Source organism: Gymnodraco acuticeps, unplaced genomic scaffold (assembly GCF_902827175.1).
Source record: "Gymnodraco acuticeps unplaced genomic scaffold, fGymAcu1.1, whole genome shotgun sequence".
NCBI lineage: Eukaryota > Metazoa > Chordata > Actinopteri > Perciformes > Bathydraconidae > Gymnodraco > Gymnodraco acuticeps.
The window spans coordinates 563,523-584,454 of record NW_022989996.1 but is presented as its reverse complement, the minus strand read 5'-3'; the positions used below and the strand labels follow the sequence as shown (position 1 = coordinate 584,454).

Here is a 20,932-nt window from a genome sequence, read left to right as displayed (position 1 = left end):
TAATGGGTATATACATGTATTGATTTGTTAGATCTCACTCTGTTCCTTTTGTGACTGTGCACTCTGCAGGCAGAAGATGAAGACGTCATTCTGCGGTCCATTGAGGGGATTACAGTGGGACTTTATGTCGTCAAACACAATTCCACCATGAGACCAGAGGACAGATGAGACCAGAGGACAGAGGAGACCAGAGGACAGATGAGACCAGAGGACAGATGAGACCAGAGGACAGATGAGACCAGAGGACAGATGAGACCAGAGGACAGATGAGACCAGAGGACAGATTGTCCTGGAAGGCCAACAGGTAGCCTACTAACTGATGTGGACAACATTACATTAGCTGCTACCATGCTGTTTGGACTAATGTATGCAATGAACCTGAACTACCCCCCTAAACCGAAGTGCACGTTCGAAGTGCTCCAGCAAATGTTAATGGAGCTAGACGTCAACATGCATTACATTACATTACATTACATTGCATTTAGCTGACGCTTTTATCCAAAGCGACTTACAATAAGTGTGTTCGTCCAACAAAATACAACTTGAAGAAAACAGAATCATAAAAGTACATCAGGTTTCATAGAGCAAAAACATTTCAAGTGCACATGCTCTCCAAGAAAGCCCAAGCGTTTAAAAACAAACTGTTTGAGTGAGCTGTTGCCATGGACCATTGTGCACTTTTACAGCATTCATACTGGACTTTCATCGATACAACTGTCTTGCACTTCCTTTGCTCATGCTTTTTGCTTGATTTGCATGTTTCAGAAATGTGGGTTTTTCCTGGGGTCATGTGTTTCAGAATGTACTAATTGCGCTTCTTCAAAATGTCAGTTCTTGTTTTTATTTGTAATACTTTCTTTAGTGCATATGTGGTGAGAAACCAGGCCATTATTATACTTTCATGTATTTTTCCAAAGCAAGTGCCCTTTCATATTAGCAGGTTACTATTTAAATAATGGATTTGCAAGAACATTTCCTTTTTTCGGCATCCATCCATCCATCCATCTTCTCCCGCTTATCCGTGGTCGGGTCGCGGGGGTAGCAGTTCCAGCAGAGAGCCCCAAACTTTCTTTTCCCTGGCGACATCAACCAGCTCTGACTGGGGGATCCCAAGGCGCTCCCAGGCCAGCGAAGAGATATAATCCCTCCACCTGGTCCTAGGTCTACCCCTTGGTCTCTTCCCAGCTGGACGTGCCTGGAACACCTCCCTAGGGAGGCGCCCAGGTGGCATCCTAACTAGGTGCCCGAACCACCTCAACTGGCTCCTTTCGACGCGAAGGAGGAGCGGCTCAACTCCGAGTCCCTCCCTGATGACCGAACTTCTCACCTTATCCCTAAGGGAGACACCAGCCACCCTGCGGAGAAAACCCATCTCGGCCGCTTGTATCCGCGATCTCGTTCTTTCGGTCATGACCCATCCTTCATGACCATAGGTGAGGGTAGGAACGAAAATGGCCCGGTAGACAGAGAGCTTTGCCTTCTGGCTCAGCTCCCTTTTCGTCACAACGGTGCGGTAAAGCGACTGCAGTACCGCTCCCGCTGCTCCGATTCTCCGGCCCATCTCACGCTCCATTGTTCCCTCACTCGAGAACAAGACCCCGAGATACTATATAGGCGTTGACATTTTCTGTTAATTGTTTACTATGAATGAGTTACAAAAATAAGCCTTTCTTTGCCATTTGGCACAATTAACCTTTATTTTGGTTGGGAGAATAGTTTCCTTTAAGCTTGCTTGCTGTGTTCTAACACAATAATGTATATGTACATGCATCACAAACCTTTTCTATTTCTTCTATTTCTTTATTTTCAATGTATTTGTTAATTCTCCTGGGGCTGCATGATGGTGAAACCAAAAGCTCATCTGGATGTGTGGTGGTTGTTAATATTGTTTTATTTTTTGAGAAAAATACATGAATGTTGTTCAAAGAAATTTGTTTGTCTTTATTGACTTTGTTTTAAAATGTTATGATACATGCTGTAGATAAGAGATTAGGATGGATCCTGTAGAAGAATGTACGACATGCCTCTATTCACATGAAGTATAATCTTATGTATACCTTGAGCACTAGGTAGATTAAACACAAAACTATAGCATGTAGTTTAAACAAAACATTCATGTGGCTTTAACAGGTACAAATGAAATATACTGAGTATATTAAAAGCCTAAAATGAACATTAAAAGTCATGTTGGTTAAACATAGGGTAAATGAATATACCTATATTAAAGGAAATATTCAAATGAACATAACAATTTCATGTTTCTTTGACATAACATAGTTGTGTGTCTTTAACATAATAGAATAGTTTTGAGTACACATGTTTTTAATGTGTGAAACCGGTTTACATATTAAAATCATGTTAATCCAACGGCCTTTTTTTCAGTGCATGGGAGTAAACCATAACCACACTTTCTCTTAGCCAGACTAAAGTGCTTGGTTATGAGGTTAAGGCTGTGTTACTGTCAATTTGGGGTTAATGTGATTTTTCACATTTTAAAATAAGAAAATGTGTTAAATCCAATAAAGGATTATTTAGTGTTTCTAATTGAAACAGCAACATATTGTATATAAACCTTAGGGACAATTATTCAATTGTTATTTATAGTAAAATGCTGATAAAAATAAGATGTGTTTTAAATCAAGTGGGTGCTTTTAGAACAGCTGTTCCAAAGCTGAAGAGGTTTGAAGACTGGTCCTTCAAGCAACCCACAGTCTCTCCTCTAACTGTATCCTTAGGGTTTAACAGTATGAATTCAGTGATTTGCAAAGCTATGAGTGTTTACAGTTACATATTACAAATCCAGTGAAGAGAAAGTCTTTCTTTTTTAAGGAGGTATTTTTTGGTTTTTGGTTTTGGCTGGTACTGAAAACAATGGACAATATCTAATTCTCCCACTCCACTGATCCTATTGATGGAGACTTCCGAGCAAACTGACAGAAAATTACCAGCTGCAGATGGAAGCAGTTACAAAAACTTGTGTGGATGATTTTGTTGTAGGATGAATAGGTGAAGTGTTTCCCATCTTATTTTTCCTTAAACATTCTGCTTCTTTGATTAAGAGCGTGCACCAATCGCTGGTGAGGGATGTAGAGAGAGAGAGAGAGAGAGAGAGAGAGAGAGAGAGAGAGAGAGAGAGAGAGAGAGAGAGAGAGAGGAGAGAGAGAGAGAGATAGAGAGAGAGAGAGAGAGAGAGAGAGAGAGAGAGAGAGAGAGAGAGAGTGAATGAGAGTGAATGAGAGAGAAGGGTGGTGGTGGTGGGAGGAGGGGCTCACTGGTTTCTCAGCACCGCGGACAGCTCCAGTCTCCTGCCTCTGGACTGCAGGGAAGCGACGATAATGCACAGCTGGATGAAGGAAAAATAATCAAATCAATCCATAGGTTAACCTCCAGTTATCACTGCCATCGCACAGCATCTTGTTTTTGTCCCCTCTTCCTCTCCTCGATGGACTCGTTTTCCGTCTTGACTTTGGAGTCCAACCGCGTTTAACTGCATTGCCTCTGCGTCTCCAGTGTTTCCCCCCTCCTTCCCTCCCTGTTACTGGCAACCAAAGTGCTTTCCTTTTTTTGGGGAGATGAGAAGTGGATCGACCTGCTCGAAGTTCCTCTGATCGCTTCTGCTCATGCTCGGCTTCCCGGTTTGTGTTAAGGAGTGGGGTTTCTCTCCGAGCCCGGGAGTGGATGTTACTTTAGGATGCAGAAGGAAGAGGAAGTTGAGTAGTTTCGGCTCCGTCGGAATATGAGATAAGCGACCTGCATCTGCAACATTGGCTCCAAAACCCCTCAGATCAGAGTGGCTCAGACGCAATCTTTGTCTGTGTGTGTGGACAACAGCCAGCAAACAAGATGAGGTGCCTCTATGACTTTCTAAATTGCACGTAAGCGAGAGAAACAACACATAGTGGTTATTTTTACTCTGCTACTGCTGCAGGAAGCGACGCTTTCTTTCTCCGGCTGCCCAAACGAGTTTTGCATCTGAGAGGAGACTCTGGGAAATCAAAGAAAGCCTAATTTCTCTCTACACCTAATATACAACAAATAGAAAATGAAGAAGTTCCGGAAGGTGTTGGACGGTTTGACCACCTCCTCTCCGGGAGGCACTATGGGATCCCCATCGTCCGGCAGCGCGGCCGGGACCCCCACCGCGGCGCCAACTCCTAAGGAAATCGACATCCAGGAGACACTTGTGTCAGAAAACTTTCAGATGTGTAAGGTGGGTCGATCAAAAATATTTTCTTTCATTTTAAGTCAGTAAACAACCAATAACGACTTTCTTTGTAAGACAATGTAACATCTTGGACATGGTTTCCCCCAAATTCAACTACATGATGCTCGTATCAAAATGATGTTATGTATGGATTTATGAAAGGGACAGAACAAGTTCAGCTGCTGTGCTTCGTTTGGTAACGTGATGTTCTCTGTTGAAAGTTAGCTTCTGGTTTCGAATTTCGAAAACATTTTCTCTCACAAAACAAAAGCTTCTGGTTCTCTCTCGTCCTCAGTGGTTTTTTGTTTTTAGGGCCTTATAACAGCAAGGAATCGCGGTTATTCCATTAGTCACCCAGTGTTCATCAACATAAACCCCCGTGGGCACGTGTGCACGTTGGGTGAAGCTGGCATGTGCGTGCAGTGTTGGCTTCTTCCCACTATACGGCTTCAGCACGCTGCATAGGCTGCAGAAGCCTACACACATGTGATATAAACAACCCAAAGGAAGTCAAGGAATAGCAGCCTCCCGTTGCATCAGCAGGCAGGCACGAATGTTGTGGGAGTAATGACATAACTGGTGTCCCTCCCTTGCATATAAAAAAAAGTGCACAGCAAGCCAGCCGAGGGACCCTGCAGTACTGAGCTGATGTGCTTTTCACCAAGAAGGAGGGAGAATGAGGGAGGGATGTGGACGGTTGGAGGTGTGGGGGGGTAAGGGGGGGGGGGGGGGGGGGGGGTGGGGGGGGTTGGAGGTATTTATAGCAGCCTCTGCCGCCCATTGCAGACCTTTTTCTGGATGCATCTTTGAAGCTGACTGCAGCGAACATTGCTCAATAAAGAAAACGGGGAGAATGTTTGGACAGCTGTGAATAATTAATTGAGAACCCAAGAGAAACAGGGTTGTTCATGGAGCTATATTGGCCAGACTGGCACTAGTGGAGGGAGGGAGGGAGAGTTCTATTTTTTTCTTGTCTGTATAGAGGAGCTAGAGGAGGAGGGGAGGAGGAGTAGGAGGGAGGTTGATTCACAAGCTGAAAAGGATGCTGCAGAGCATCCTCACCAGGCAGACAGGGAGGAGAAAGTGCCGGTAAAGAAACAAATGACAAGGCCCATGCAGGAGGCTGCTGCTCCTTCAGTGATTGGCCAATGCATGGCTGTTATATAGAAGTTATAAAGAAGCCTAGTGTGTACAAAAAAGCCCTCCATTCCCACCTACATTACATTTTTTCGCTGGGTTTTTAATGTATTCTGTGCAGGTGCAGGTTTGACTTTGTAGAATGTACAGTGGTTACAGTGAGATTATGTGTGATTTATACATTATATTGTCACATTTCTGCCACTATCACCATTACGTTTCTATAGTCCTTTGTTTGGGCCTTAATCACCATGGCAACATCAAGCTTGACAAAATACTCCCCTCAGGTGTAGTGTCAAAACATGCTAATCTGAATCACTAATCATCTGAATAGTTAAATAAAGTCGGTATTGTTGTACAAAGTGTGCAAAAGCAATGTTGTTGTCGAAGTAGGGAAGTGCTTTCTCATGTCTTGCCGTGCAGAAGGTGGGATGTAGACATGCTCACACAGTGACCTGAAGAACCATGAAAAGTCTGGGGCTTTTAACTTTTTCCTCATTCATTCAGCAATTAAATATATGCATTCCATACAAGCCAAAAACTGATTTATACTCATTTAGGTTTGAGGGGATATATGTAAATGTTGAAATGTCGGATAAAAAGAGAAATGGTGTATATTTTTTCCCTATTTTCCCATGTTTTGTGTCAGTGTGAAATGTGTCCAGTATTGAGTGAGATTTTTGTGTCCAACCAAGGCTCGCTTGGAGAAGTATTTTTTCTCAAATATTGTGTCGTATCAACATTGTTGAAATGATGTCATGACATTGAAAATCCTTTAGAATACACAGAGCTCCTCTTTCTGTACAAGCTGTGACAACCAATGCACTCCTGTCTCCAACTCTCATTGTTGATTCCTCCATTTCATCCGGCAACTAGTTACATGACGCATTTTCAAACCGACCAGGTCATATGAAATGTAAAGAAAAACATTTATTTCTCTGTAGGGTCTTTTAATGTTGTCAGACCCTGATTATACCAATCTGAGAAATCTGCATAAACAAACATGGGTGCAGCCTTCTTACTTGAAATTAAAAACGTTTTAAAGGTAATGATCCCTTAATGTAAACACACGTGGCCCTAAAATTGGTCAGTAGTTGCCAAAAACGTATACAGTAATAACCTTTCTGGAAGGCAGCTGAGGGAAATACAAGGCACCACCCACATTTTCCATTTCCATTCATTGCCCCAGATATTTTTAGATCAGATACACACTTTTATAACAGGGGGATAAATCTGTGAGCGTGGGAGGGTTTGGCATCTTGGCTAACTTCTCGAAGTCAGTCATGACTTCTGTCCTCGTTGTGCCATGTGGGAAGATGCAACAACCATTTTTGTTTGGATACTACAGCTTCTTTTTGGTTTATGTAATGTAGCAATGTTTGGTGCGATCTCACTCAGACTGGAGGTGTAAAGGTGGGAAAGAGGAGGGACAGAGGCAGCTGTGAGTCTGATTGAATCTATGGGTTTGTTTAAGTTTACAGCAGTATGTGTTCATTTGTGTTTGAGAGAAAGTGGTATAAACAGACAGAACAAAAAGTGTTAGAGTGTTTGAGTGTTGAACTGAATTCCATTGTGTTGGTGGGTTGAATTAATTGAAATGAATGATACAATAAGGAGGTAATAATAAGACTGATTAATCACTTTACAGCAAAAGGAAAAAAGACAAGAAACAGGCTTGTCTCATGTCAGTAGTGTGTTGGTGTGATAGTGTAATGGAAGTACAGCAGGAAGGCAGAAGGCTGAGTCATGGTTAAGGCCAAGAAAGTTTTATGGATTTAATGGATTTAATTCTCTAAAAGCGCTGACAGCTTTCAGGCTTTTGGACTAAATAAAACACTCTTCGCGCTGCAACGAATCATTTGTTGAAAATAGCAGAGAAACATTTTTGTCCAACCCGAAAACCGAAATGTTCCCTACATAAAATCCCTCATACATACATCACCCTCAAATGCAAAACGTGCATATTCTAAGCTGTACTCTAGAAAAGAAACAGCACTTTGCCTCTGGCTAAAACTGCAGTACAGCAACCCAACAACGAGGAGCCAAAACATGGGTAAAATACTTCTCTCAATATTAGTTTAGCAAAGCTGCAGAGTTGACACAAGCTTGTGAACTTTGGCGAGGGTGTGGGCTGCAGTGTCTGAATATAAATCCTGCAGTCCGGAAAGGGCACAGTGTGTACTCACATACAGTTTCTGGAGACCACAGAGAGCGGACAAAACTGTTAGCACCAGGTATGAAAGGGAAAACACTCTGACAGTGAGGCAGGTCAGAGGGAATAACCTGACTTATTTAAGCTGTGAGGAAGGGCACGAAAGAGCAGCTCAGAAAAAAAGTTGTATCTGAAAGCTTTTCATGCCTTTGACTGGGATGGCTAATTCAGCCTTCAGCCATATTGGGTTCCTACTGGTTGACCAAACAGTAGGAAGCTTAGCATATGATCTCTGGTGCCACATGATGACAGAATCAGGATTCGGCGTAAACAGCTTGAATCATGGATCTGTTCTGTCTCCTTTGAGAGTTACAAGCTGCTGCTGATGGTGGTGTAATAATCTTCGTACGTGCTTTATTGCAAAGAAGCCTCATTCGAGTGCTATGCATACAGAAATGTGGCTGCTAAACAGGTGTATCCCTTGATGGCCAGCCTCAAGTGGATTTTCCAGCATTCATCATGTCAGCCTGCTTAAGGATCGGGACAGTTACTTTGCATAGTTGTCCTTTGCAATTTTCTAGATGTCAAACTAGTAGAGCCCTTTTGAAAAGAGTTAGGACACAAAGCTTGAAGCATGAATTCTAAACACTCTGCAGGAACTGATGACCAGTCAGCAACTAGATTAATGTCCCAGATAATTTAAGGTTTACTGAAGGCGAAATCAGGAAGAGACTAAACAAAACCTATATTTAAGTATACAAGTTGGCTTAATTTCAATCTTTAAATCCATACCTCGGTTTGAAGTCATTTTTATTCAGGTGTATGTTATTTCTCTTCACTTCAAGGTTCTGTGGTTCTTACATTAAAGAATATATTTAAAGAGCTACTGATACTGCCCTCAAAAAGTAATTCACAGTAAAAAGAACAAAATGTTCAGCTTGCATATTCCTGTTTTAAAGCATAAAAACAAAATACATTTTTAGAGCCTTCAAGCGTATTGTTCAATCCTGTTACAAAGGTAGTTTTTGTGCCTCTCAGTGACCATTATTTAAAATGCAACAAATATTGGTGCCCTAAAACTTTGCCTAAAAACTGTCACAAAAAGCTGCTTTGAATTTGTTTTACAGAATAACAAACATCACCTCTAAGACAGAGTTTTAACAAATTATTTTTGATTATAAGCATCACAGGACAATTTCACTGAGTTGTAAAAATGCTGTATACATCTTATGTATCTGAAAAAAGAACCTCTTCACATTTGGAAAACCACCAGCCAGATGTTTAACACTAATCACCAGCGCCTGTAGTGACTGTCATTTGCATTCTGGGAAGTCTCTACCTCAGCTGACTTCATTTAAATTTAATTCGCCCTTCTTCTTTTACCCTATCACTTCTCTAAAGTGGAGTACCCACTATAGAATTGTAATCAATGAAAAGTACTGGTTTCTATATTCCTGTTCAAGTCCTGTCTGTCGCTGTGAAGAACATGGTTCTGAACCCCGTTAATTGGAAAATTCTCAATATACTCGTATTTAAGCTGTGAGGAAAGGCACGAAAGAGCAGGATGAATGTAAGCGGATGTGAAAAATGTGATTTGTGAGTGTCGCCTTTGTCGGAAAGATGAACTCATACTTGAATGCACATCTGCTTTGTGAGTTATATTGAAGTAGAAGTAGTTTAGTCTATGCCTTCAACAGTCAGGTGTGTGACATATGAATGGATCTTTATAGAATCAGAGATTAATAAACTTGTTAAAACTTCAGCAAATCAACTGTTTAATCAGATTATAAATAATTATCATTATTTGCAGAACCACAAGAGGTATTTTTGTGGAAAACTGGGAGGAATAAAAATGGACATGGCAGAAATATCTCAACAACTTTTCAATAGATTGTCACAATATTTTGTTGGAGACATTCATGGGCAGGTCAAACTTGTATGTGTCTTGTGAAATAGCTTTTCAACTTGCACCAAATGTATTGAGAATTTATTTTCCACAAGACAAATCATCAGTAGTGTATTATAAACTATTAGCCAAATAGTTTTGGTATGATTGCTGACGTTGTACATTTTACTGAAGAAAACATTTTTTGTTAAACTCATGTTTGAATCTCAGAGTTTAAGAATTGGCCATCCTCTGCCTTTCTCCTGATTGTATGATACATGGGTTTGTAAAGATGGCACTCTCTTAAAAAGCGACCACACAAGCTTTCATCGGTGCGTCGAGTCAGTAGGTTGACTAATAGTCTCACATTACCATGTGTGGGATCAATTAGGGAGGAGTTTGTGTCTGTTTGCGGCTTAAAATAAGAGACGTGTGTGTGTATGTGTGTGCGTGTGTTTGTTTGTGTGGGTGTGTGTGTGTTTGGTATGCAGTATCCATCCCTTACAAATCATTTAGGTATTTGTTCTTTAACGCTTGAAGAATCCTCTGCCTTTCTTATAATTATCTAAAAATTAAACAATAATATTCACCTAATTATTATTATATGAAATAACTTACATTAGCATGTTCAAATAACATAAGCAGAATATTATTTAGGCTGTTTGGCATGAGCAAAAAATTACAAAAACATTATAAAAGTATTCATAAGACAAGACCCTACTGAGACAGAGGGTGTTTCTCAATGTCGAGGAAGGATCCTTCAGAGCCACTATTTCAAGGATGCTACGTCATCAAATCGCGCCGAAGGACTGTTCCAATGTCCAGGATCCTTGGAATTCTACCAAGGACAGGGGGTGTTTCTTAATGTCGAGGACGCTTCCTTGATAGGACATGTCCTTCCGAGTCAGGTCCTTCAGAAGAATCCTTCCTAGCATCGGAGGACGAAGAATGGAACACACTAGCAGGTGTGCGTCATATGCAAGGCCCGCCTTAAATTGAGCGTGATTTGTTTGAAGACTCATAACTGATTTGCGAAGAATGAAGATGCACTTGAGTAACTGTATTTGGTAAAATGATCATCTCTCCAGGGGAGAACCACTATACTAACATAAAACGTTGTCCTTCTGTTTGCAGCCTTGAGAAAGTCCTGGAGGATAAGCAGCCATAACAAAATCCTAAAATCACCATCACCATCACCAATCAATAATAAAGTGTGTATTCATATCATACTTGATGTTGCAAAACTTTTTTACACATATTGGTGCACATTGTAGCATAAACCACAAATATCAACAAAAGAAGCAAAGTCAAAACAAGGTTCATTTTAATTATTTAAAGCAAGGCAAAAAGCACTTTCTTTCAAGATAAGATCCAATCTTCCTATTCCAATCCCAAAAAACTATTTTCCATCTTCTCCACCCTCCTGGACCCTCCCAAAGCCCCTTCACCCTCCTCCCTTCTGTCAAGCGACTTTGTTAAACACTTTGAAAAAAAGGTTGATGATATTCGCTCTTCTTTTTCTGACTCACCTCTACTCACCGCTGGGTCACCAGACCCTCCTTTCACCCACACACTGACCTCCTTTTCCCCTCTCTCTCCAAGTGAGGTTCTTACCCTCATTACCTCTGCCCGCCCTACCACCTGTCCTCTGGACCCTATCCCTTCAAACCTCCTTCAGACTATCGCTCCTGATATTCTACCATTTCTCACCCATTTCATCAACACTTCTCTAACTTCTGGTCACTTTCCAAACAGTCTCAAGGAGGCAAGAGTAAACCCTCTCCTAAAGAAACCCACTCTCAACCCGTCTGATGTTATAAACTACAGGCCTGTCTCTCTCCTCCCGTTCCTGTCTAAAACACTTGAACGCGTTGTCTTTAGACAACTCTCCTGCTATCTCCATCAGAACAACCTTCTGGATCCGCACCAGTCTGGTTTCAAGGCAGGTCACTCCACAGAAACTGCCCTCCTTGCTGTCACTGAGGAACTGCACACTGCTAAAGCAGCCTCCCTCTCCTCTGTCATCATCCTTCTGGACCTGTCTGCTGCATTCGACACGGTGAATCATCAGATCCTCCTTCGCACTCTCCAAGCACTTGGAGTTTCAGGCTCTGCACTTTCCCTCCTCACCTCATACCTCAAAGACCGCACCTACAGGGTTACTTGGAGAGGGTCCGAGTCCGACCCTTGTCAATTAACTACAGGGGTCCCTCAGGGCTCTGTTCTTGGTCCCCTCCTCTTCTCCTTGTACACACACTCGCTCGGATCAGTCATCACTCTTGACCTAACAATCAACATTGGCACCTCTGTTGTTTCCCAGACTCAGACTGCAAGGAATCTGGGTGTGACCCTAGATAACAACCTGTCCTTCACTGCAAACATAGCTGCTACAACCCGCTGCTGCAGATACACGCTTTACAACATCAGGAGGATGCGTCCCTAGCTGACCCAGAAAGCGACGCAGGTTCTGGTCCAGGCTCTCGTCATCTCACGCCTAGACTACTGTAACTCCCTCCTGGCTGGTCTACCTGCATGTGCCATCCGACCTCTGCAGCTCATCCAGAATGCAGCTGCTCGCCTGATCTTCAACCTTCCTAAATTCTCCCACACCACGCCGCTCCTCCGCTGCCTTCACTGGCTTCCGATAACTGCTAGAATCCACTTCAAGACAATGGTACTTTCGTACCATGCTGCGAATGGATCTGGCCCTTCCTACATCCAGGACATGGTTAAACCGTACACCCCAGCACGTGCACTCCGCTCTGCATCAACCAAACGGCTCGCTGCACCCTCGCTGCGAAGGGGACCCAAGTTCCCATCAGCAAAAACACGTGGGTTTGCTATCCTGGCTCCTAAATGGTGGAATGAGCTCCCCATTGACATCAGGACAGCAGATAGCTTACACACCTTCCGGCGCAGACTGAAAACTCATCTCTTTCGACTCCACTTCGAGCGATAGAACTATTAACAAAGCACTTATATACTAATAAAGGGCTGGCTTATCTAAAGCCAGTTGAGTAGCACTTGAAATGTTTTTGCTCTATGAAGCCTGATGTACTTATATGATTCTGTTTTCTTCAAGTTTGTATTTTGTTGGTCGAACGCACTTATTGTAAGTCGCTTTGGATAAAAGCGTCAGCAAAATGCAATGTAATGTAAAATGTAATTTATTTAGGTGCAAAACGCTCTAAGGCCTCATTCAAACCTAATAGTCCGCTTCTCTGGTGTGCACCAGACGACAGTTTGTTCCATTGTTTCTTTTTTCAGAAGGTTCGGTTTGCGTTCACACGGGCAAAACTCAAACGGACTATAAACTTTAAACACAAGTCATGTGCACATTTACCAAGCCACTGAACATACTTACATTTAAGTGTGTACTGCCTGGATTCAGCCATTTTCCGCCAAAGAATTTGGAAATTGGTCCGTGCGCAAAGCATTGTGGGTCTTTTAAGTCCGCCGAGGATACACATGTGCATCCTCGAAATTTCCTGCAACGAAGGACTCAGTCCTTGGTAGAATTCCAAGGATCCTGTACATTGGAACAGTCCTTCGGCGGGATTCGATGACGTAGCATCCTTGAAATAGTGGCTCTGAAGGATCCTTCCTTGACATTGAGAAACACCCTGAGGATCCTTCAGAGCCACTATTTCAAGGATGCTACGTCCAGGAAGTACACATTTAAATGTAAGTATGTTCAGTGGCATAGTAAATGTGCACAAGACTTGTGTTTAAAGTTTATAGTCCATTTGAGTTTTGCCTGTGTGAACGCAAACCGAACCTTCTGAAAAACGAACTGTCGTCTGCTGCGCACCAGAGAAGCGGACTATTAGGTTTGAATGAGACCTTAGAGCGTTTTGCACCTAAATAAATAATTAAAATGAACCTTGTTTTGACTTTGCCTCTTTTGTTGATATTTGTGGTTTATGCTACAATGTGCACCAATATGTGTAAAAAAAGGTTTGCAGACATCAAGTATGATATATGAATGCAAAGGATGTACAGAAACACTTTTTTGGAAAACTAAGAGAATGAAGAAAGGTGATTGAAGATGATAAATTAATGTAAATGTATGTATACATTTAAATATGCAGTGTTGAAAATGGGGGGGAGCCAGGGGGAGCTTGGCTCCCCTAAAGAGGGGGGGAGCTCCCCTGAAGGCCGACTTTGAGATAAATAGGGGGAGCCCAAGAAATCGTGCAGATTAGAAATGTTGAGTTTCTGTAAATAAAAGTTCTTGAAATAAATAATAGTCATTGTTCATTACAGTTTATGAATATTTGTTTTATATTTGTGAATATTTCTGGGTGTTGCCATCTGTACGTGGTGGCGCTGCATTCTTTACGCTACTTACGTTGCTATGGTTACGGCGGTGATGCCGGTGCGGTATTCGAAATGTTCATATTGATATTTTTTTAACTTTATAATACAAAATAGGGCGAAACGAAAACAGCCAAGCCTCGCAGCTTTTGGATTCACAAGCAAAGAAGCGAAGAAATCTAAAAATGACAACGTGAACGGAACAACTTTTAGCAGCGTTAGGGTCGATTTTGACAGCTCCACACCGAGGGAGAGGCCTGCCGATGCGGAGCCTGAAGAGGCTTCAACAATGAAAATGGAATGAAAGGTAGCCTATCCATGGCTTTTCATTAAAAAATAACATAATGACATATTTAGTAACAGGATGTGCACTGAAAAATAGGGCTCCCCCGAAAGCAAATTGGTAATTTGAACACTGTAAAATTATGTAAGTAGGAATAGCTTGCAGAAATGATTTAAAGGATAATCATTGATCAGCAGTAAGTAAGGGGTGGGAATTATAAGTATTTGCTTCCTCCTGCTCCCTTTCGGACATATGATTATGAATATTGATAAATACTGTATTCTAACAATACGGTATTCTGTTTTTCACATTTGTTATTTGTTTTTTTAATCTATTCGAAATAAAGATGGAAATGAAATGAAATACACATTTTATTATTGATTGGTGATGGTGACTTTATGATTTTCTTATGGCTGCTTATCCTCCAGGACTTTTTCAAGGCTGCAAACAGAAAGAGAACGTTCGGTGTTAGTATAGTGGTTCTCCCCTGGAGAGATGATCATTGTACCAAATGCAGTTACTCAAGTACATCTTCGATCTTCGCAAATCAGTTATGAGTCTTCAAACAAATCGCGCTCAATTTAAGGCGGGCCTTGCATATGACGCACACCTGCACAGCCTGTTCCATTCTTCATTCTCCGATGCTAGGAAGGATTCTTGCCTAGCCTCTGAAGGACCTGACTCGAAAGCGTCCTCGACATTGAGAAACACCCAGAATCTATGATGTGACAATGGTGTTGAAAAACAAGCATTTTTATAATTTTCTACTTTGTTTGTGACAGTGTGTGTTTGAAAAAGGAACAGCCGCACATTTTTGTGTGGGATTTCAAACTGCTTTGTCCACTGCATGTGGCAGCAGACCACCCGCCTCACCTCATTCTGTGCAAATATAATGGATTGAGCTTTTACAGCCATTTACTTCACTCCAATGTCCATCACTTCACTCTCATTAGGTCTGTTAATCCATTAATCAACCACAGCAGTAATTCCTCTTTTGTGTGATGTGTGGCTCCTAATGAGAACTATTCAAATGTATTTTTTTATTTCTAAAGGGAACCAGTCAAGTTAAAATGTATTATGAAGGAGAACCTAGGTAACATTTGAGGCCCCAACCTTTTCTAAAAAGGTTCACCTACATTGCATTTTTATTAAATCCCCATAGAGTTCTGTGGCTGCATCAATGTTCTGGGCAGAAGGAAGATTGTGGGAGTCAATCATCTGTTCACCTATTTTGTATAGACCTTCTATAAAAGGCAGTAAATGCTTTGAAAATTACAGAGATGTTTAGCAAATAGTCAAACAAATTCTGTTGTTTTTTCATCCTTCAACCGTGAAACATCCTATTCATTGATGCATATTATCACACATGTATTGCCCTTTTTGTGCATTTTACTGTCAGGGAAAATATGAGCATAAACAAACACTATGTTTTAGTGTGTGAATATGACTGCTGAGATGATTGTGGAAAACAATCAATTTAGAACTGCAATACCGCAAAGCTTCAAACCACCATACAGTTTCTCCACTGCTTCTCTGAGTGGTTAGTGAATCTCTCTGCTCTTAAGTGCTATACTCTCGAGCACTTGACAAACCTCATCTACTTAATGTCTCTCTAAAATATCTAAACGGTGTATGCAGGAGCTGGAGTTAATAGAAACACAGCTCAATAGAGGATTCTAGGTATCTTTACTAGTAAAAAATGCAGATAAAAGTGCCTTGCATCCATGTTTAATAAGTAAGAGAGACAATTAAAGGACGAACACACTTCAACTGCAACCTAATCCATATTTAGTACATTTTTACAATTTTCTTAATAAAATCAACTGAAAACTTGATAAAAACTATATACATCTAAAGCAATAATAGTAAAAGTAACCCATTTAGGCATATATATTATATCTTTATAATAATATTGCATTTTTACAAATACTCATTCTGTTTATTATTCACTTTCTATGATGAAGTTTTGCTCAACTGACCAAGAAAATGAGTTTTTTACTCATCATTGGGTCTTTGCGAAGTGCCATGATAGCGTGCAAGCTAATCACTCAAGCTAATCACATTAGCCTGCAGTATGATTACTTCAGATGAAATCAGTTTAAAATGTACTATCATAAACATTTCAGAAAGCTTTTAGAACCATACAGAAAAAACAGAATGACAGGAACAACTACTAACATTATAAATGTTTTCTTAGAAACCAACCTCACGTGAATGGGGGTCCTTCTCAAGGGTCATAAAGGGCAGAGTTGACATGTTACATTATGGAGTCGTTGGTAGTAACATGTGACTATTTCATCCAGTCCTACTCTTTCAAATAAGCCTCAGGCATGATGCATGATGCTGATGCAAAGACTAATTCAATGATATGCCTGCTGCTGTGGGTAAAAGGTTGAACCACATACAAAGTGCATCCACACATGACTGGTTTCTGACCCCTCATCTGAAAGCACAACATGAAGCCCCAGTGTACAATCACAACAATCCCCTCCTCCGTACCCTGCACACAGAGGAAATTGCTTCTGCTTGTGTTATTGAAATTATGTGTTGCTTTTTAGTCCACGCTTTCATCTGAAGAGACACCTGCTTAACATTCAGCACATTTTACCCTTTAATGGTTTGTGTTAAATGCTTCCAATTTGAAAAACATCTGTATTCTTCAATGTCATATAGTGGTTTTGTATTTATAATCATCTATGCAAAAAAACATTTATTTGATGCACTATGAATGCATAAGTATTACAGATGCATATACAAATACAAGTGTTTACGTACAAATCCCTCTTGCCACTCACATAACTCTGTGTAGTCTGCAACACATACTGTACACATGGGCCCACTACAGTCAGCTGGGAGGGAAGCTTATCCAGCCGAATTCATTCGTTTGTGGAGCTATCACACTGTATTCTTACCCTGTTCACATTCATGTGCTGTTCTGTGTGTGCATTCATGTGCCATGCAGTAAGAGCACGGAGGAAGTGCCTATTTGATCCCTCAGCCTCAGAGAAGAATGAAAGTCCTTCCCTTCATCGTTTGGTTTTCAGCATGACAGAATTACTCCCTGAAATCATTGAATCACCTTATTCACGGTAAAGACAATGGAGAACAAAACAATAAGTGGTGGCACATAATTTATATTTGAGTGTTGTGTGTTTTGTAATAATGGACCAAGAGTCTCTTTAAATAAAAATGATGATGAATAAGGACTTTTTTTACAATTAAAATGGCATATGGTAGACCGTACTTGCCTACTCCAGCATTTCTTTTTTTATTATCTCAGCCTATATTTGAGAGACAGTTTTGACCATTTATCTTCTTTTTAACTTTTCTAAAAATATATTTGTATGTATCTACATTTTGAATAGTTGTTTCAACTTGTTTCAACAGCTAAAATAAAAAAAAAAATTTAAAAATTTAAAATTGCCCTGGTTCCTGAGGAAAACCTGATGGTTACAATGAACTATACATGCCGGTTATAAAATAGAGGCAAGAGTGTATCTTATAAGAAATGAATGTGATCATGCTGTGTTGTGTAACCACTGTGTGTTTCCACTCGTTTTCCACATTCAGAAACCCCTGATCTCCTCTTACACCCCTCCCTTGAACATCTACTCTATTCCCCACGTTCTGAATTGCCTCTTTTTATATGGTTCTGCTCCCAACTAGATCAAAGGAATTTTAAAGCAACCTCAAAATATCTCCCTTCAAACACTGATGGGTGATGCCTTGTGTATCTTTGATGGGCGCTCTGACTTTGTAACGTCTCTATAAACTATAATAGATGTATGTGATGGGAATACTCTACTTTTCACTGCACAACTGTCTCTCATCCTGACGTTTGGCCTGAAGGGACAGGTGCTAAAACACCTGGATGATGTAAAGGCAAAATGTGCATGCACCAAAGGCAACACACACACACACACACACACACACACACACACACACACACACACACACGTATAATGTATTATGTTATATTTCAGCTGACGTTTAAATTCACCCTGACATCCATTAAGTATATCTAACTTGAATGAGATGAGTTCATAGGGTAATGCAAGTAGACAACAGCTTATCACAATTTAAACACACATTTTTTTAGACCCCTATTTCTTTAACAAAGTCAGAATTTCAGTCAGAAAAGGTAAAACAAGTACGCTGGATAGCTCACCTGATAGAGCTGGTACTGGGCTCATACTATATATCTATGGGAGTTGGACTATATATTCTTTCTATATATTTAATCAGGTAAGGAAAAAAACAGTAGTCCCAAATGCTATGTCCTCTCAAAATGTTACTGTAAGAGCAAATCTTGGGGAATTTTTACTCTTCAAACTAGATAGTCTTTCGGCATGAAAGAGGTCAAAGTCACCTTCATTTCATGCTTTTTACTTGGTCTCCAGCTCAAGTCTAGAGTGCAATTTATGCTCACGTTTTATTTATTTTTATTTCCAATGCAGTTAATCCCTGTCCACCTACATGTTTTATATGACCAAATTATAATTCCAAAATGATGACGACTGTCTACTGAAAAAACATGTAATTTTTGACATGTTTTACCATTAAAGAATGTTAACATAAAGGAAAAAATACATTTTTACATTTCACGTTATTTAGCTGATGATTCAGGTCAATTTTTATTACATGTCATTTAGCAATTTTAGTTTCCTTTCAATTCCATACACATGCCTTGAACAACTGAACATCTAATTGGTATACACCTATTCATATTCTGAGCCACAGTCACCCATTTCATTGTGGACTGGGGTGTATAGCAAGATGTGCAGAACTAATTTTTACTTCAACCAACAGAGGACCTGTGTTATTCAGGGTTCATGATGGTGGATTTACATACAGTATTGTCATGGCAACACTAAAACATAGGTCACGTGGGTTATCTTCATATTAATTCATCTTCTCAAGGTTTTGTTTTCAATAATATGGTAAGACCTTTAAGTTCAACATACTGTAAATAGTCTGGATTAAAAGATAATTGCATCTATGAACACCTCCCATTATATTATATTATATATAATGATAATATATCATATTATTTTATATTTAGATTAATTTAACATTTATACAGGAAATAGTTGTGATCATGGCACAAGGATCAACAAGTGAGGCATTGTGATTGCAAAATAACTAATTGCAGCATTTTGTTTTTGTGGTGACAGGTGATAGCAATTTATTGTACTGTACTCACAGTACAGTACCATTTCTTGTACTGTAATGTGCTCACTCACCCACTTGTTGTGGTATAACCAGTAAAAGACCACTGATGTGTAAAGGTTGGTAGCAATACACTGTAAACCTAAGGCCTCCCATATAACAGGCTAATGTTTAGAACACTTCTTTATCAGAATATTACTTTTGCAATTTATTTGTATTTGTATTAACTAATAATAAATGTAGTTTTAAGGAACGATGTAAGGACATTTATTTTTAGGCAAATAGCAATTTTATTCCCTGTGAACTGTAAATTCAAAAACCGTCATATGAATTGAAACTACTATTGCTATACAGTTATTTACACTACTACAATAAACACTTGTTTTTTTTACATGATTACAATGGAGGCAAGTGATTAACACAGATAAAAGCAAACCAGATGACTGTATGCAATAGAGTGGCGAAGTCACGCCCATCTACTTCCGGTCCATGGGATCTTATTTCGGAAAAAGTATGCATTGAAGTCAATGGAGAGAGAAAACGTATCTTTCGATCCCATTTGAATTTTGCCATGAATTACACATATGATGTTTGTCAATCTTAAAAAATAATTTCCATGTAAAAAAAGTCACAGTTTGTCGTAAAACTGTTGAAATATAAGACTATGAAAAATACGCAACTAGAAAGACTACAAATCCCAGAGTCGTGTAAGTGATGTCATAACTGTTTTCCTCCACTAAGAGATAGCTAAGATCAGCGCCATATAGATAAGATAACTTTAACAAGATGCATGTTGTTGGAGATTTGGAGGGATAACTGGTCCGCTTTTCAAATCTCCGCGCGTTCCTATGAAGCTGGTTATAATACAGGAAGGAATCCATATCTACAAAGTAACCGTTAACAATAATCTACTTTAATGGCAATATGACAATGCAATACAATCATTACAATACAACATGATATATTACAGTTATATTGCAATGCTTAAGGAGTAATGCCGGCTTACTCCTGCTCTGGTCCGCATACTGCAGAGCTACTTTCACCCGAGGGCAGCATGTGAAGAAGAGGCCGAACGCCAGGGATCCACCGGATATATACCAGAGTAAGAAGGAGGGGTTTGGTGTTAGGTCAGCTGGTCATCTTTTCAGGTCATCTCATTGGGAGACGCAACGCAGCAGGAAACGCAGCAGGAAACCAAACAGGCTCACTTTCCAACAAAAGGTCTCAAGGCCTGCATACCTACACCTCCCCCACAGAGCAATAAAACCCTGTTTACTCCAACCAGCCCAGAATGTTTATAGCCATTTGTAGTCCTTACATTTATGAAAGGATAAAACAGAGAAATCAATATAAAACACAAACACAGGTATTATTTGAACAGTATTCACTTAACTGCTACTATTGATAAGCACCAGAGAAACCCAAGGGACCTCTCTTAATATCACAACCACTGTAGCTCGTTCTAAGTTGAATGCAAATCAGGACATGCTCTCACCTTCCCCCATCTTCCTTTGTCCTCAAAACACATGTCAACAGGCCCCAAATGCAGCTCACAGTTTTACCCAAATTATTCCCATTTTAAGCTTATCCATAGTTTGCTAACATGAATAAATACAAATATAACTCTACAAATCCCCCTTTTTATCTCCTTCTCCAGAGATAAACTTAGACAAGGCATTTTGAAATATACCCACGGTCATTCTTTTCTACTGTGTCCGTAAATCCATTCGAAGCTGGTATTTAGAGTACTTGAAACCTTTATGGAGACAGAACACCACTTTCCAT

General features: G+C 40.2%; 1 protein-coding gene across 14 annotated transcripts in view; it reads left to right on the top strand.

Annotated features, from left to right (window-relative positions):
- The first annotated feature begins 3,251 nt into the window (after positions 1-3,251).
- The window catches only part of stxbp5l (syntaxin binding protein 5-like), a 208,520-nt gene continuing 190,839 nt past the window's right edge, over positions 3,252-20,932 (top strand). For all 14 annotated transcript variants that reach the window (XM_034212876.1, XM_034212874.1, XM_034212872.1 and 11 more), the window contains exon 1: positions 3,252-4,210. In XM_034212876.1, coding sequence (XP_034068767.1) covers positions 4,043-4,210 — 168 coding nt within the window. In that variant the 5' untranslated portion in view covers positions 3,252-4,042. The remainder of the gene's footprint in view (positions 4,211-20,932) is intronic.